Here is a 15546-nt window from a genome sequence, read left to right as displayed (position 1 = left end):
CTTTCCCTTCCTTAATTTAAGGCTCCTTGTAAAATTCAAAATACCCAAAGGCTGTCCCCTACTTCACACAGATAAGCAGCAGAAGCATCATCATACGAGAGGCCCACTTACCTCAAAAGATCTGAGAGAGTAACTGTCTCTCTCTGCCAAAGTAAGGACAGATAGCAGAAAGCAAGCGTCCTTGGCATAGACATCTTCACAATCCCTTTCTCCTTTCGTAGAGAATATTCAACACCATCAAGAGATCCAGAACAGATAGATGCCATTTCTTAAGGGACAAATGGAGATTTTTTTAAGTGCAAACAACTATTTTGGTTAACAAAAGAAAAAAAACAGCAAAATCCAAAGAGGTATTTTTAAATATCTTAAATTATTGATATAATCTTTACAAAGAGCAATTTGGCAATAAAGAGCAATGATGATTTAGAAGAAAACTGGCCAAAAAGCTCACTGCTGGTTCTTTGTGGCAGTGGGATGAGCTGAGACTCCAAGGAGGGATTTGTCGTTTGAATTTTTTCATAGTGAACACGAACAATTTTTGAAATAAATAAAAGGATAAACGATTACAAAGCAAAGCAAAAATGTGTAATTCCTTTGAGTCACACCTCAACTCACACCTTCTCTGAGATGTTCTCCAAACTCTGGCTAAGGCGGCCTGTCCCACTCCCATCCTCCAGGCATCCTCCCCCGCCCCCCCGGGCATGATTTCATCTTCAACTCATTCATTCCACAAATACTTATCCATCTCATTCTTTGTGCCACTCTTCTAGGTCTGGGGAAATGACAGTGTACAATATCTCATCTCTCTTAAAACTTGTGTACTAGTAATGGGAGACAGCCAGTAAGTAAACCTATATACATACACATATATACGTATACATACAATTAACAGATATTTGTAAGTGCAACACAGAGAAACAGCAACACAGGGGCATACAAAATTATGGGACGGGAAGAGACGTGCTATTTAACATGGGTGGTCAGAGAAGCCTCTTTGGGAAGGTGACATCTGAGCAGAGACCTGAATGAATTCAAAGAGTAAGTCTCGAGGACCAGGGGAAGAACACCAAGTGCATCAGCAGAGTCAACCTGAAGGAACACCAAGGAAGCCAGTGTGGTGAGAGCATCACAGATGGAGGGAAGGTGGTAGGAGATGACGGGTGAGAATAAGAAATCGTATTATTAAAGGGCTTTGTCGGTCATGGTTTGTACTTTGGATTTTATTCTAAGTATGATAAGAACATCTGGAGAGTTTTGAACAGAGGAGCAACATGATCTCATTTATATTTTTTAAAAGGCTACTCTGGCTGCAATGAAGAACGGCGTTCTGGGAGGGCACACAGGAGACCACTATTCCACAATGAAGGGCACTTGTACTGGAGTGGCAGCACTGCAGATGGTGACAAGTGGTTGGATTCTGGACATATTTTGAAGGCAGAGTCAAAAGAATTTGCTGCTAGATTGGATGTCAAGTATGAGAAAAAGAAAAGACAAGTAGGATTCTAAGGTTTTGGGCTTGAGCAACAAGGAGAATGGAGATGTCATTTCTTGAGACAAGGAAGACGGCGAAAGAGCAGGTTTGACAAGAGAGATCAAGATATCAGAGTTGCACATGTTAAATGCAAGATTTTATTAAACATACAAATGGAAATGTTGAGTAGGCAGCTGGATATAAAAATCCTATAGTTCAGAGGGGAGCTGGGCAAGAGAGAGGAGTTTTAGAGTCGTCAGGATAGAGCTGGTGCTTAAAGCCAGGAGTGCGGGTAGACAGAAGAGCAGGACTAGGAATGGCCCTGAGACTGCAAGCTTTCTTGGGCAACAACTCTCCAAATTATCCCTCAAAATCCCCTTTCCAAGCCCTGTAAATCCTTTCTAGCATTCATCAGTAACTGAACTTTTCTTTTTTATGTGTGCATTTAATGTCCAGCTCCTCCTACTGCAATCTAAGCACCCTGAAGACAGAGAGTCTTGCTCACCACTGCGTCCTGGGTACTCAGAACAGCCTCCAGCACAGAGGAGGAGTCCAATAAATACTTGGTGACAAGTGGTCTAACTGTTCTACTTCTAAGATTTCATCCTGGTGAAATGATTTTTAAAACATGCAAAGATTTAGGGTCAGGGTATGCTGTAGCAACACTGTGATATGAAAAAAGCTGAAAACAACCTAAGTGACTGAAATGGAAATTTAATTAAGTAACTCTGTGCAATGAAACAGTGCATAACAATTTACACAATGAGATCAGTAGCTCTCAAAGTACAGTCCCTGCACCAGGTGTATTAGCGTCGCCTAAGAACTTATGAGAAATGCAAACTCCTGCGCCTAGCAGTCCTGTGGTCTAACAAGCCCTCCAGGCGACTCTGACGGATGCTGAAGTCTGAAGACTGCTGTTTTAAAAGGCTATGCAAACCCACAGATTTCAATAAAATATTATTTTAAAAATTCTATATGTATTATATAAATAACAAGACGTAGGTACTTGCAGTTAAGATGGCAGACTGAAAACATACATGAGCCTCTGTTCTGTCCCACTACAATCACAAAGAAATTTCTTAAAGATGTAAATGCAAGAACAAACAATATGGAAAAGGAGACAACCGCAATAAAATTCTAAAAGCTGGAAAGCAAATGGACAGGTGATTATTATTGCCTTAGCAGTGCTAAGAAAGCTGGGTTCAAAGCCAGCAACAGGGAAAGCCAGAAATCAACCTAACTCTCCCCTGGGACCTCTAAGGAAGGCTCAGGAATTGGTTAAACCAGGTACCCCTGGAAATTGAGTGAAGGAGGACTAACACCAGGAGGACTGCTTCAAAGTCTGGTTAAGAAGTTAGGTGCCCAGACTCCTCCTCAAACTCCACGCAAAGACGGCTTCTCCCCAGTCTTGGTACAAAATTGGAAATTTCTCCTCTAGAGACGGTAAAACAAAGGGTTCTCTGGAATAGGACATGTCAGTCACATACACAGTTGATGGTAGGGGCATCTTACTGAAAATAGGATTAAGTTAAAGTTACATATTGAATATTGAGCCATTTCCCTACTCCCCTGAGGCCTTCTTCCCACCCAGGTCCCAGAAGGGCCAGGATTATACTCTCCAAATAAAAGACACAGAGATTTTTCTGGAAAACCTCATCAGCTCAGGGAGAAAAGATTTAAAGATGCTGGAGGTTCACTAAGAAAAACCAGCTAGATCACCCTCTAGTAGAGCAGAGCTGAGAAGATTCACCATGGGTACAAAGCTTTCCATCAAACTTTTCAATCTCCATTCTTAAACAGGACTAGCCTTCTTAGGCTCATTAAACACCTGAAGAAATCTCTAATATAAAAAGCAGAGGCTAAAACAAATTTTCAAATCAGCAGGAAAGAACATATCCTCAGCAAAATAAAATAAAGATGCTCCAGCACAATGAAGGAGTAAACCAAGAAAGAAGATGGAGTGAGATCAAGGACGTAAGAAATCTAACAAAAGAGAGGTGACAGATTCCTCAGGATGGTGGTAAAGAGATCCCCAAAACAGCTGGGACACAGGTGTAGAGATACACCACTCTACACCAGAGCAGGTCAGAAGCTCCAGAAAGTCTCTTCCAGAAGATGAAACTGACAGAATATCTACGGAATTGGGAGACTTTTAGAACTGAGAGGAAGTGTGGAGATACATTAGTAATAAATCATAGATTAATACTAAATAGAAAACCAAACAAATAACAAGACAACTCTCTGTGTCACTGTGCAGTCCAACAAGAAATGCAAATATGCTCATAAAACGAATTTTTAATCTTTGGAGGGCAAGGCGCTTGCAAAGAAGCAGTCCATACCAGAAATGTTTTGTTGAAAATTTCATATAACCAGACTTGACATAGATTTCAACAATCCCAAACACCAGAGGGTTTGGAAGCTATCTCCCAAAGAACTCTAACAGCACACATCAGATTCTAGCAATCTATAATAAAAGTTTGGTCTGCTCTTTGAGCTCTGTTTACCACCATGTTTTGTTTTTTTAAAGGAGTATGGAAACAACTAAAATCATGAATAAATGCTTTGAGGAGAAGGTCTATATCTGTAACCTTTAAACTATTCCTTATCTATTTTAAATCATGGAATTAAATCGGAAAGTAAGACACACATACATACATACACACATAATACGGTAAGCTTTTATCAGCTTGCATTAGTTTTTGCTGAGAAACTGGGCGTATTATCTTTGACTCTTGCCTGTCTTACCACAGGGCTAAGTTCTATCATTTCTCAGCTGCAACTTTTCTCTGAAAACTCTGAGCATATTACACCTGGCCTTACTGAGCTAACCTCCTTCTCTCTGAATCTCCTTACTGTACATCTCCCTTGAAAAACCACACCCAAAAAGTCGTATGGAGACAATGTACCTCTTAAAAAATTGCACTAGGATTTCATTTAGTTTACCTTTCTCCTTGCCATATGATTCAACAAGTTGTTTTTCCCTGCTAGGCCAAGTTCCCTTTCTTGGAATATGAAGAGAGTGGACTACATTATTTGTAAGAGGCATTACCAGCTTTAAAATTCTAGGTAGTCTGATTCTCATTTTTACCTGATTGTGGTGCTTTGACGATGGAGAAAGGCTTTCGAGCATGGCCATCAGGCTGAGACTCTGCTCCACTTTCAACAAAAGAAGGACAGCTAAAGTCACTCAGCAGCTCAGGGGCGCTATCGCAGTCTGAATGACTTGGATTATCTTCTAATACCTAATTTGTAAAATAATATAAATTATTATTGCATGGGAAGTGACAACACAATTAATTTCCACAAACTTGAACAATTTCTGAGCATCACAAACACCAGGAAAGAAATCACTCCAGACACCTGTGTCTGCCCCGTCCCTGAGACCAAAAGACCTTGACTTCTGCCAGGGCTCCCCAGCAGCTCCTGGCAATGCTCCGCGGAGAGGGGCTCCACGCAAGTGGGAGCGAGGAGGCAGCAGCCATACCAGGCCTCCTTCTCCCTGTAACTAACAGCGCTCTTGCAGCTCTGGTATCTACACTAATAAAAACATCAAGTGTCAATAATGACCCAGGCACACTGAGGTTGGACAGGGACTATCTCTCACCATTGTTTAATTTTTCACACACATGTCGCTGAAATGGTGGTCAGAGTGGCCCTAAGGAAGGTCAGCTGGCTGGCTACCTAAAGGCCTCATTAACTGGTCACATTACCACCTTGGGGAACTACCACAATCAAAAAACCACACTCTCAGCCATGCAGGCCAAGAAACTTGATCTTATTATGAGGACATAAAGCTCATAATAAAGAAACTCAGAGAATGAAGCAAAAAAATCAGGGACAGGATAATGCTTATGTCTTCTGTTAAGCACTTTCCCTCCCGACAGGCAAGCCCACAAGAGACCAGGCAACCATAAAGCTGGCTGATAAGCAGAGACTCATTGAGAAAACTGAAGCAATCCTAAGAAACTTCCACAGGCTCCCGCAGGCAACCATCCATCAGCAACTCTGCCTCACGCTCTGCCCTCAGTCCGATTCTTCCAGTGCACTGGCCAAGCTCCCGTCTAAAGCCAGTTCCTCCCTTGGTGCACTCAATCCCACCCCTCTCCACTCAAAGATCATCACTCACTTCTACTCCTCCGTCAAGAATGTCTCTCCTGTATCACTCCTAGCAGTACACCATCATGAATTCCACTTAAAAAAAACAAAACTCTCCTTGACTCCAGCTACAATGCAATTTCTTTGTACTTCTTTGCAGCAAAAGCCTTGAGAGACTTGTCCAGACTTGCTCCCCACTGCTCCACTGGTCACTTTTTGGCTCTTCCTTCCTGACCCAGAGGCAGCGTTTCTCACAGATGATCACTGCCCTCTTCTTGAGATACTTTGTTCCTTAGTTTCCATAATGCCCCCTCTCACTCTCTTGGCTTTCCTCCTACCTCATCAGTTGTTCCTCAGACTTCTCAGCTGGTTCCTCTTTTATCCCAGACAACTCAATCCTAGAGTGGCCCCAAGCTCAATTCTCAGTCCTCTTCTCTGGCTTCACTCCTCAGGGATGTCTTGTGGTTTAAATACCATCTACTACTCTACTGTTTTCACCTCCACAACGCACACCCCGTCTCCATATTTTGACATCCTTGAAATCAGGATGTATCTCACAATCAATGGCACATCACAATCTAATTTGCAACATGATTTTCTTTCTTTCTTGAGGGTACCTAACGGTGCATCGCACAAACAATGGCATTTTAGATTTGATGATTATACTGTAAGCTGACAGCTTCCACATTTATATCTCCAGCCCAGACTGCTCCTCTCAACTGAAGACTTGTATATCTAAGTACTTGACAGTTCTTCTTGGATGTCCAATAGCTGTCTCAAACTTACATCCAAAATTGAACTATTAATAGTCCTGCTCCACCTGTTATTTCTAAACTTTTTCTTCTTAGGACCTATCCCTTTCACTGCTGGGTCACTAAACTCTGCATGTGGAACCTATGAGACTCCCACCAAACAAGGAAAACACTGAGCCAAGTTTCCAAGCTCTTAACAAACGTGTGTCAAATAGATTCAGAATCTCTTCTCAGCCCTGGAGAGTAAGTATCACATACCAAACACATCAAACACACTTATCAAGCCTGCACTTCTCAGCAGTAGAACCCTCCCCTACCCCAAATAAATTGACCCGTGGCATATTTATAAAGCAGTTAGAAGCAAACTGATGGATGGGGTGCGGCGATGAAGCACCTACATTTAGTTTTCACCACCTAATGGCTTCTGAGAAGAGTTGGTAACTGAGCTGAATCTTGAAGTGCCAGGTAAAGCAACAGGTGTTCCAAGCAAAAAGAATAACATGCAAAAAAGTTTTTAACAGTACCGTGATAGAAATTCCTTAAGCTCCTATTTAGAAACTTAACCACACATTTCTTTATGTTTCCACTGGTCAAATAAGAAGTCAAAATTAATTTCAGCATCTAGGTCAGTGACCCCATCCTTCTGGAGTATAAGGGAAACTTCTTCACTGAAAAGCCTCTGACAAGCACCATAAACCCAGGAAAGGTTCAACCTCATCTTAATCTCTACCTCTTCCTAGAAATGTCTTCTGGTTCCACTTCCCAGACTTACCGCAGTTTTCCTTCCAGTGGTATAAACTGGGTTTTTACAATACGCTTGCTTGCTCTTCTGAAGGTAGCGCTTCCAAAAATTATGTAAAACTTCATTCTAAGGTGGAAGGGAAACGAGTGGTGATTCAGGTTATGATGACAAATATACTGGCACATCTATACCACGGAAGCTCTAATCTCTCATACTTTACATATTGCCTTCCATCTAAATGTGTTCCTACCTTTCTTATCTAATTGTCCTTAAAAAGAATTATCATTTCAATAGCAGGTATATGGAAAACACTGAATAAACTCTTCTAAATCTTACATCTTAGGGAAGGAAGGACTAGTTGCTTAAAGTCACCTAGTAGAATCCCTTCCTTTTACAAGTAGATTAAGATTCAGAGAAAGCAAGCAACTTACATGTGACTACAGAGCTACCACTGGGTCTGGTGACCTACTGACCCTCCCACCCCAACCCAAGTGAAAGTAAAACAAACAAAACAAACGAAACAACTTGTGCATTTGTTCATCACCCACTAGGGACAAGGCATCCATGAGCTTTAACACAGCACTGCAGGATAGCTATTAACCCTCCTCTTACCACTGAAGATACTGAGTAACTCTGCCACAGTGACCCAGCCAATAAGCAGAAAAGCCATGGACAGGATTTGGAGTCAGTTCTGTTTCTGGAGCCTGCGTTCTAATCCTAATGTCATTCCTGTGCCATGAGACTGGTCAGGTCTAACTGGTTATGCTCATTGGCTGATTTCAGAGAAACTGTTTTCAGGATTAACCCAGATGAAGCAGGTAGAAAGCTATACAGGAGTAATCCCCACTGAAGCTGTTCGGTGTAACTACCTGAAGCTATGTGCACCTATACACAGGGTGACTACTCAGAAGAAACCAGATTCACAAGTCCCCAGCCTGCCAGGAACCTGATCTAATGCAGTGACCATCGTGGGTGAGGCTCAGCGTCCGCTTAGGCCACACACTGGTCTAGGGGCCACTGCTCTGACCTGCTGCAGACACTGGTCTGAACAGCAGAGGCTCCTGTACGAATCTCTTCTTTGTGACCTCGGTACACATTGACCTTCCTCCCTCCTGTCTGCCCTTGTTGTTATTTCTGCACCTATTTTTATAAAACTTCATGTTTACTCATTCCATATATGCATAAAATCCTCTCTCCAGCTAAGTTGAATTGCTAAGCACTTTGTTTCCAATGATGGGCATAAAGCAACTGTATAATAACTACTTGTCTAGTAACCAATTTTTTAAAGAATTCCAGAAATGGCTTCAACTAGCTGAGGGAACATGAAATCCAAATAACAGGTGGGATCCCATGGTCACCTGAGAGACGGCCAAGTCAGTGTGGCTCCTGGGCCAGGAGCATCAGGACCCCTGGGAACCTGCTAGAGATGCAGATGCTCAGGCCCTATTCCAGACCCACTTCGTCAGAAACGGGGATGGGGTCGAGCAAGCTGTGGTTTTAACAAGCCCTCCCCGTGATTCTTACACACATTCAAGTTTAAAAACCACTGGTTTAATGTCTCACTCCCCGAAGTGCATTCTCTAGAACTCAGGACCTCATGGATGCTACACACACATACACACACAAAGGGTGTTCTTCTCCAACACTGTATATCACGTCCCCTTAAAAGTTAAAGAAGAACATTAACCCATAAAAGGCACCAAGGAGTGGGCAAAGTTATTTGTTTTATTTTAACCCAATGTTTCCTAAGTATCTGAAGACCAAAACCTTTATTATCCATCTTTTGGATGTATTGCTTATTTACATCCTGTAGAACACACTTCGGGAATTGCTGGCCTAGTAAAAGGATTAAAGCAAGTCATTTGGAAAATGATTCTTCCAGTAGGTCTTGTTATTACTGACAGCCCTACTATTCTCCTCAGTCTTACTCTAAACCTACTGTTCCTCAAACAACAAAATGTGAAGCTGACACCCAGATACAAATGGACTTACCTTTAACTCTGGGCCTACTCCAAGGGTCTGTAAGGCGTCTGCTTGTTGACAAAGTATGTGCTGGAAACCTTCACACACATACCAATCCCAGCCTTTCTCTAAGTGACAAATGACATGTTTCAGATGTTAGCATTCCTAACTTACTAACTATAATGCTGCTACATGGTTCCAATTGTGTTTTACACACTACAACTGAAATTTTTTCCTACCCAAGTAGAGTTTCCATTCTTACATTCTCTTGCTTCCAGTCTGGGGAATCTATACCCAAATGCTAAAGCTAAACATGACTTTAATAACTGATCAGATTTTAAATAGCGTAAATAACTATAATTTTTCTGAAATATTAATGTATGAGGCAGAAAAATGAATAATCATCATGTTAAAAAAATGAACTAAGTTTTATAAACGTATACTGAACTGAACAAAGCCCAGCAGAACCCTAAATGAAAGGCTACTCAACACGCAGCCACTGGGTCCACCGCTCCTCTGTTCCAAATCACAAGACAGGGAACAACGAGTATGTGGAGAATGAATGAACACAAGCCAAGATGGGAAGCTCCATGACTGCAGGAAAGGGCAGTAAGAAAAGAAAGAAAGAGAGAAAGAAGGGAAGGAAGGAAGGAAGGAAGGAAGGAAGGAAGGAAGGAAGGAAGGAAGGAAGGAAGAAAGAAGAAAGAAAGAAAGAAAGAAAGAAAGAAAGAAAGAAAGAAAGGAAAGGAAAGGAAGAAGGGAGGAAAGAAGGAAAGAAAGAAAGGAAGAAGGGAGGAAAGAAAGAAAGAAAGAAAGAAAGAAAGGGAGGGAGGAAGGAAGGAAGAAAGAAAGAAAGAAAACTGTACAGCAGCACTCTCCTTTTCTCAAGATGGTTCCAGGCTACAGGGTGAAGCTGAAAGCTGGAAAACTAAGATTTACTGAGCTCTGCCTGGTTACTAGGTGTCTGCTGGGTATTTTTAGCAGGTTATTTTCTTCAATCCTCAGAACAACCCTAAGAGATTGGGAAGAGATCTGCCACTATAAAAGATAGAACTACATGTTTAAATAAAACTAGCAGTTAAAGAAAATGTTAAAATCTGTTAAGACCCTTATGTTTTACTCCTCCCTGATGGACAAATACTGTCACTCTTTGAAAGGTATGTTATCAGCACTTTTTGCACACAGCTTCTGAAGTCTGTTACTATGACTTCAAGATGCCCTCTCCCCAGCAGAAGGTCTCAGGGACTCCTGTTCCCCTCCCTCACCTCAGTGTCACAAGGTCTCCCCACCCTGATGACTAACTCCATTTCTGTAAAGGGTCTCAGGTTGTATATGAGTAAAACAGAAAGCCTGTAATTCTGACGCATTCCAAAGGTGAGGGGGTTTAAACTCTTCAAGCTGTATCCGTGTCTGCTCACTTCTTCCCACACACTATTCTGACAAACTGACAAAGTCATATTTTAAATTCTGAGTTTGGGTTCCGACTCTATATAACAAACAGTATTACACTCTCACTTTACAGATGAAGACACTAAGGGCAAAGAGGTTGAATGTAAGACCTGACATCTAATTTGAAGGACCTACAGTTCCTTCAGCAACTCAAGTTTAAATGATACACGTTAATTATTTAGATAGGTCAAGTCCAAATTAACCAGGTCTTACGCTAACAAAATGTAATTAATCAGGTTTTAGCCCAATAAAAACAGTCATTACTAAAGGTTAAACAGAAACACGAGTTAGCCTTTAAGCATTTTCTCTGTTATTCTAAGAATGCCAATGTACTTCATATAGAAATTTCATCAACATTTCATACACAGTTCCTGTGGGTATCCTTAGAGTTGCCTCATGTAGAAGAGCCCACATTATCATTAGCCTAGTTTCAAGCTTGGGAATCTGGCCCGAGGCAACCAGTCACAGAAGTAAAAGCATCAGCTAAACTTTACCTCAGATTCTTCTCAATAATGGTTAATTATATGTACTCATTGGATTAATGAAATAGATTACCTTTCAAAGCACACCCATGCTGAGGTTACTTTAAAGGAAAACAATTTCCCCTATTTTAAAAGGGTGTGTTCAGAATTCAGTGTGAGAAATGGATTTCTGAAAGTTGAATATCATGTTTAACTCACCTCGCCTGACAACTTTATAGTTGAATCATTTCAGAAAATAAGCATTTTTTTAAAAGCACAGAAAATCATATAATGACAGATACAGAACAGAAAAACATATGCCAACAGATAAAAAGGAAATATGCTCCCTTTGCTATTGCCTTTTGCATAATAGTTGCTCCACTGGAAAATCAAGTCATTAACAACAAGCAGAATAAAAAATGGACATGCTTTAAGACATCTGCTTCCAATTTTACCATCAATAACTACCCACTTTAATTCTACTTTGGATTACCTGCTTGAAATTCTGACAACTTCTCTAGAATCTATTTAAAATTCTATTGCACATCCCCGAATCAGGAAAGTGAAAACATAACTGAAAAATGCTAAGTACATATGAAGAAAGTGCTTACCAAGTTTTTGTTTTCTTTTAAGCCCCCGGTTGATGGCTTGTATTTTAGTATTAGGAATAGCCTCAGTGTTTACAACTTCTTTAGATCTCTGAAGGAAACAGAAACAGACCATTGAAAGATAGTTTTACATCTCCCTAAATACATTTCAAAGCATGCTCTGGGAATTATAATGGTCTAAACTGTGAATAGCAGGACCAATAATGGTAATGTTTGGGGAAAATTATATCAACTGTAACATTCTGGTTAACCTTATGTTGCTTTCTGAGTTAAGACTTCTCAGTACCTAACCTGTGTCTGTGTCATAGTAAGCACTAAATAAATGTTTGTCAAATGAATAAACTGTTATTTTAAATTAATTTTTAATTGTTTCAAACCACAAACCTAAAGTCAAATTTATTCAATTTTTTTCTCCATCCAAAACATACTTTGAAATTAATATAATTTCCATTCTTACTGTAGTCAGTAATGCCTAAGCTACACACACATCAGTTTCATCCTACTTTTCTATGTGTTTGAATAATACTCTAAAATAGCTTCATTTATGAAATTATAAAAGTACGACTTTTTATTCTTAGTCAAACCTATAGGATTTGAGATTGATTAAACGGTGAGTACAATTCATCCCAAAGTCTTCAATTCTAAGTGCTCTCAAAGGCTGGTACCAAAGATTCTAGTTCTCTCACAAGCAAAATATAAAAGCATTAAATGATGGAGAAAAGATGAAGATTTTTAACCAACAAGGAACATTTATATGTTAGTCTAAATTTAGAGATTTGGAATGAAATTTATCTTCAACTTTCATTAAGAATAAAAGAAATGTCTCTAACAACAGGATTTTTGGAATGTATTCGCTCTAGTCTCTGAAACCACATTCAAAGCAGTTCTGGTGGACTGGCTTGGCCATACTGAGAACATAAGACATGCCAGAATACACACAAAAGCAGTTACCCCGCAAAGACAGGTAAAACCTATAAAGAATAGGCAGGAAAAGAAAGGCTTAAAATCTGGATTAGATAAAATGTGAAACAACTAAAAGCTAGAGAAAGCTAAATATCCAAACTGGAGCTATAATTCATTAAATTACTGAAGGTTACATCGTGGAATATTTATACAGTCAATTAACAGGTCCACAAATGTTTAGAATAACACAGGGAAATTATTTATTAAGACAGAAGATTCAGCAGTACTCTCTCACGTCCCCTTTACCTTCTCATACACAGAAAAAAAGAAAAAAAAAGGATTAAATGGAAGCTATTGAGATGTGTATTGAGATCACTGGTGATTTTAGCTTTCATCTTCATAATTTCCTAATTTTCTACAATAAATTTGCTCTTACGATTATAAAAATCTATTAAACTCATATAATTCTAGACTACTCCTTTATTAAATACCTATGGAATGCTTGCAAGAATGTCTATAATATAAATTGGACAGATTTAAGGCCTGAAAAACTTTTTCCTGTATAAAATCTACCAAGGTAACATTCTAATTCCTTTATCAGTTCAGGAGGTCTTTTCCAGATTGTGGAGAGGATCTAGAACATGAGAATTATATACAGAGTAAGTGCAAGGGCAGTGAAAGGAGCAGAAAATTAGGGAAAGTTGTATCATGACTTCTACTCTTTGAAGGTGTAACTGCCCCCCGCCGGCTGGACTTCAGCACCACCACACCAGGCCACCACATGCCAGGCAGCACCAATCATGCCGTATTCTCTATGAAGAAATGCCTGCCTGCCACAGAGCCAGGAGAACCACTGAGGTTGTGCAACACACAGCTTTGCCTATCACAGGGGAGGCACTGGGATAGCTTCTTGGCCTAAATAAAGATGTTGCCCACCCTCAAGAGTGCTACATTTTTTTTTTTAATTGAAGTGCAGTCAGTTATAATGTGTCAATTTCTGGTGTACAGCACAATGTACCAGTCATGCATATACATACATATATTCGTTTCATAAGGAATGCTACATTCTTGACAAGTTATTCCGTATGGGCTGATATCTTTCAAATGTGGAAATAGTTGTATTAGGATCTTTCAGGTTAAAGAATGACTGCAGCAGATTCTATCTGACAGAGACGAACAGAAACACTATCAAAGACAGAAATAAAAGAAGTGATTAGTTTCTAAGTGAAGTTACAAGTTAATGTAGTTTAATTTCTACAGAAATAGTGTGCTGACTTCATCTGCTAATGGTGAAGAGTCAATTTAGACACATTCTTCCTTCACTGTGTTTAAACTGCACTGCTGGTACAAAAGCAAAAACTGCTGATGTCTCAACATGCATCAAAGCAGAAAGGATCAAAATGCACATATTTAAAGTGTACAGTGTGATGTGTGTGTATGTGTATACGTGTATCCACAAAACCATCAGCACAGTCAAGGTAATGAACATATCCACTACCCCAACAATTTCATCGAGTGAGTACACATTAGTATTCTGTGAGACTGAACGGGAAGTAGACAAGAACTTCCACTGCAGACTGAAGAGCAATGAAAAGCTCTTGTGTGATCGAGTTGCAAGCTAAATTAACTACTTTTCTTAAGAAAAAAAAAAATTTCTTTTTACTTTTTCATATATTTTCTCCAGGTTTTTAGTTCTTTACGGTAGATTCCTGTTACTCCATCCTGACCAGAAGTTCACACAGTTACTTTTATTTGTTCCAAATTCACCTGTCTTAGGCCTTTATGGCAAAGGTAATATAGTTGTTCCTTCCTGGCTCTGTAGACTTTGAGCAAACGCTTTTCTATAGAGAAGAGTCCTGGCATGTTAGGCTTGTCCAGTAGCAGGTTGTCCACACCCTTGCTTATTTTGATGATACTGCCCTGAAGGTGTGGTAACCAGAACAGGACCGAGCACTCCCAGTGTGACGGCAGCCTCATTTACCAAGGATCCACAGGACAGTATGCCAATCTCTATCCTAAGAGGCAGGTGTGGTGGAGGAAGATGAACATGAGTCAGAAGACTGAGGTTCACGTCCTGGCTCAGTACTTTCTATGTGTGTGACTTCGGCAAACTCACTCAACTGACCAGCCCTAGCTGCCCCCTCTAACAGACAGGCTTAATAGCAGAGTTCACAGGTTGTTATAAGGAGGAAATGAATTAATGGATAAGAAAACACTGTAATGTACAAAGACATAATGATAAGGAAGCATATTTCGAATATTCCCAATAGTCCTCAATCGTTCTAACATTCCATCCTCCAAACCTCTAAACTACCTACCACAACACATTAAAAACTCTCAACTAAGTACTAATAAAAAGAAATCTACAATCTTCTAAGGGCAATTTTGATTATTTCCCCTTAGACTATACTGTCTGAATCAGGAAAACATTTTTATACATGGCCCATCATAACTTCAAAAGTTTTTCCTAAATCTATTTTACAAATTCCTTAACACTTGTGTAAGCATTTGAGGACCGTTTACATTCTTGGAATTTGCGCATTGCCTGAGTGTTAAGAATAGATCAATTATTTTGAGAACTGTGTCACATATTGGGCTGAAACTGCAATTTTTAAAGCACAAGCAAATTCACAGATGAGATCTGTTACTTACTTCTGTAACATTGTGGCAAGAAGTGCAATAATATTTGCCTTCATCAGTAAGACCCCAAGACACAGCAGCACACTGAGTACAACGTTCTTTGAACTCTTTCTGTAAGAGAAGAGGAAAACCATATTTAATACATTGTACTGAAATAAACCGTGAAATTCTATTTAGAGGGTTCCCTGCAATTTTACCCTACAATAAAGAATCATCGGAAACAGAAAACACATCAGAAAAATTATCTGTAAACAAGGGGAACAGCAGTTCGGTCCAAGCAGTTTGAAACTGAATTAAACTAATACATGTTTCTAAAATATATGGTGTGTGAGGGGAAAACAAGAAGAAAAGGTGGTAAGGATAAAACGGGGGGAAAAAAGATAAGTAAATAAAACTTGAAAATGCTGTAAGGAAAAATGGTGACAAGATTTAACTACAGAGAAGACTTAAAACACAGAAATAG

General features: G+C 39.8%; 1 protein-coding gene across 1 annotated transcript in view; it reads right to left on the bottom strand.

The window, feature by feature from the left end:
• Nucleotides 1-15546, bottom strand: part of TAF1B (TATA-box binding protein associated factor, RNA polymerase I subunit B) — a 52280-nt gene that overhangs the window by 35631 nt on the left and 1103 nt on the right. The window contains exons 2-7 of the mRNA XM_032497006.1: nucleotides 15096-15194; nucleotides 11544-11631; nucleotides 9053-9150; nucleotides 7091-7186; nucleotides 4560-4713; nucleotides 112-268 (exon numbers count right to left, since the gene is read on the bottom strand). Coding sequence (XP_032352897.1) covers nucleotides 112-268; nucleotides 4560-4713; nucleotides 7091-7186; nucleotides 9053-9150; nucleotides 11544-11631; nucleotides 15096-15194 — 692 coding nt within the window. The remainder of the gene's footprint in view (nucleotides 1-111; nucleotides 269-4559; nucleotides 4714-7090; nucleotides 7187-9052; nucleotides 9151-11543; nucleotides 11632-15095; nucleotides 15195-15546) is intronic.

Source organism: Camelus ferus, chromosome 15 (genome assembly GCF_009834535.1).
Source record: "Camelus ferus isolate YT-003-E chromosome 15, BCGSAC_Cfer_1.0, whole genome shotgun sequence".
Classification (NCBI taxonomy): domain Eukaryota; kingdom Metazoa; phylum Chordata; class Mammalia; order Artiodactyla; family Camelidae; genus Camelus; species Camelus ferus.
Note: the sequence above shows the minus strand (reverse complement) of the source record. Positions and strands in the feature narration are given on the sequence as shown.